At 31.9% G+C, this 1,745-nt stretch overlaps 1 protein-coding gene across 1 annotated transcript; it reads right to left on the bottom strand.

The window, feature by feature from the left end:
- Positions 1–1,137: 1,137 nt before the first annotated feature.
- LOC147538605 (auxin-responsive protein SAUR20-like) lies at positions 1,138–1,745 on the bottom strand. The gene has a single exon (XM_086641082.1). The coding sequence runs from the start codon at positions 1,677–1,679 to the stop codon at positions 1,374–1,376; it is 306 nt and encodes a 101-aa protein (XP_086497208.1). The 5' UTR covers positions 1,680–1,745; the 3' UTR covers positions 1,138–1,373.

Genomic DNA, 1,745 nt, shown 5'->3' with positions numbered 1-1,745 from the left:
CTTGAAATAAAACTACTTAATATTACTAGATTTGGATCTTGAATCTGATGTAGATGAGAGTTTATATCTTGATTTCTTCAACAAGTTACTCTTATTTTGATCTTTCTTCTTCTTGTTAATCTTCATCACTATCAAGTAATATTGAAAAAAATATTAAATAATGAATATATTTTAATAAAAAACTACTCTTATTGAATGAAAGCTAAAAAATACATAAAAAAACTCCTACGAAATTCCAGTGAAGGCTAGATGTACGGTTAATGGGATTGCCGTTGTTGGCTAAGCAAAAGACTTTGGTTGACCAACTGTCGTGAAATCCTAAGCTCTTATACTATGTAAGAAAAAAAAATTATATTGAAATGACTTGATGTTCCTAGCTATTACAAAAGCTCTTTATAAATAGTTTCAATAAGTTTATGGAGCCCCTCATTTAGGGACTCCCAAGTGAACCGTCTAACTAAATTGGACAACAGGACAAGGAAAATTTTAGAGAGAGAAAGTGCATTGGTCCTTTTTTGTCCAATTTAGTTGGACCGTTCATTTGGGAGTCCCCAAATACGGGCTCCCTAGACTTATTGAAAGAGTTTTACAAAAGAGAAGTTTTAAGAATTTTACTATTTTTTTTTGAGTATTCGACTACGATCTATGTTAGTCGTCACAAGACATTGATGCATCATGGAGATGTAATAAGCACGATAACCGCCTAATTTAAACCGAGAACAAAAGAGGCCTAAAGTCCGACAAATTATTACATAGGATAAATCTTGACGACAACTGCTTCCACCGAAACTCGATCCTACGACCTTATGGGTTCAAGAGGGGTGTCCAACCGTCATACCAAAGAGTGGTGGACTTAAGAATTTTAGTACGTGAGACTATTTTAATAGAAAATTAAAGATAGGAGAAAGAAAAAATTAAGAGATAAAAAAAACAATTAACTAAAGAGGGGTACTTTTGGAAAGGAAAAATGTGAATATCCAATCAATGAATTGAAAATGCAAAAACATTTTTTTTTTTTATGAAAGGCAAAAACATAGTCATCTGAGTATTTTGCATACACTAGGGTTAGATAGAAAACTAGTCATTAATTAGGGGACTAATGGAGAAAGAACCAAAAAATAGAAGTGGACCAAAACAGAGTAGAATAAACTAATTTTTTCACTAAATTAACAAAGTAAGATTTCTACACATTGGGAGATAGAATTTTCAATCTCCCACTCATTTACAAAATTTAGAACCAAAAACAGAGGATTAATTATACTTGAATACTAATCAATTCTCCCCATGATTAAGATTTAGTACTAGAAAAAAACCCAAGTTTGAATCCTTTTTTGGTTCTTCAACTATTCTTATATTTAAGGATCCATAATCCATTAGAACTGAGAAGTAAGATTTATGAAGTAATCTTCTTTGCATTGAATTGTAAGTCCACCCATTGGATGATTAAAACCAAATTCTTCTTCAGTTCGACGTAACAAATCTTGGAATAGAGGATGGTTCAAGTATGAAATTGGAACCACAAATCTCTTCTTCTGGTTCATCTCTCCAACATAAACAGCAAAATGTCCTTTTGGTACATCTATAGTCTTCTTTGATACGAATTGGTTCGAACTCGGAACCGTTTTTCTCTTTAGAACTTGCTTGGCATGTATAACCATTTCAGGAAATCTAATACCCATTGTTAATTTTCTTGTACTGATGAAGTTCTTGATATTTGTTTTCGATTAAGTGGAAAACTTGTTTAT

Source organism: Eschscholzia californica, unplaced genomic scaffold (genome assembly GCF_041429995.1).
Source record: "Eschscholzia californica isolate CP2 unplaced genomic scaffold, dmEscCali1.0.p SCAF_5, whole genome shotgun sequence".
Taxonomy (NCBI): Eukaryota; Viridiplantae; Streptophyta; class Magnoliopsida; order Ranunculales; family Papaveraceae; genus Eschscholzia; species Eschscholzia californica.
The sequence above is the reverse complement of the archived record's forward strand: the minus strand, read 5'-3'. Positions and strand labels throughout refer to the sequence as shown.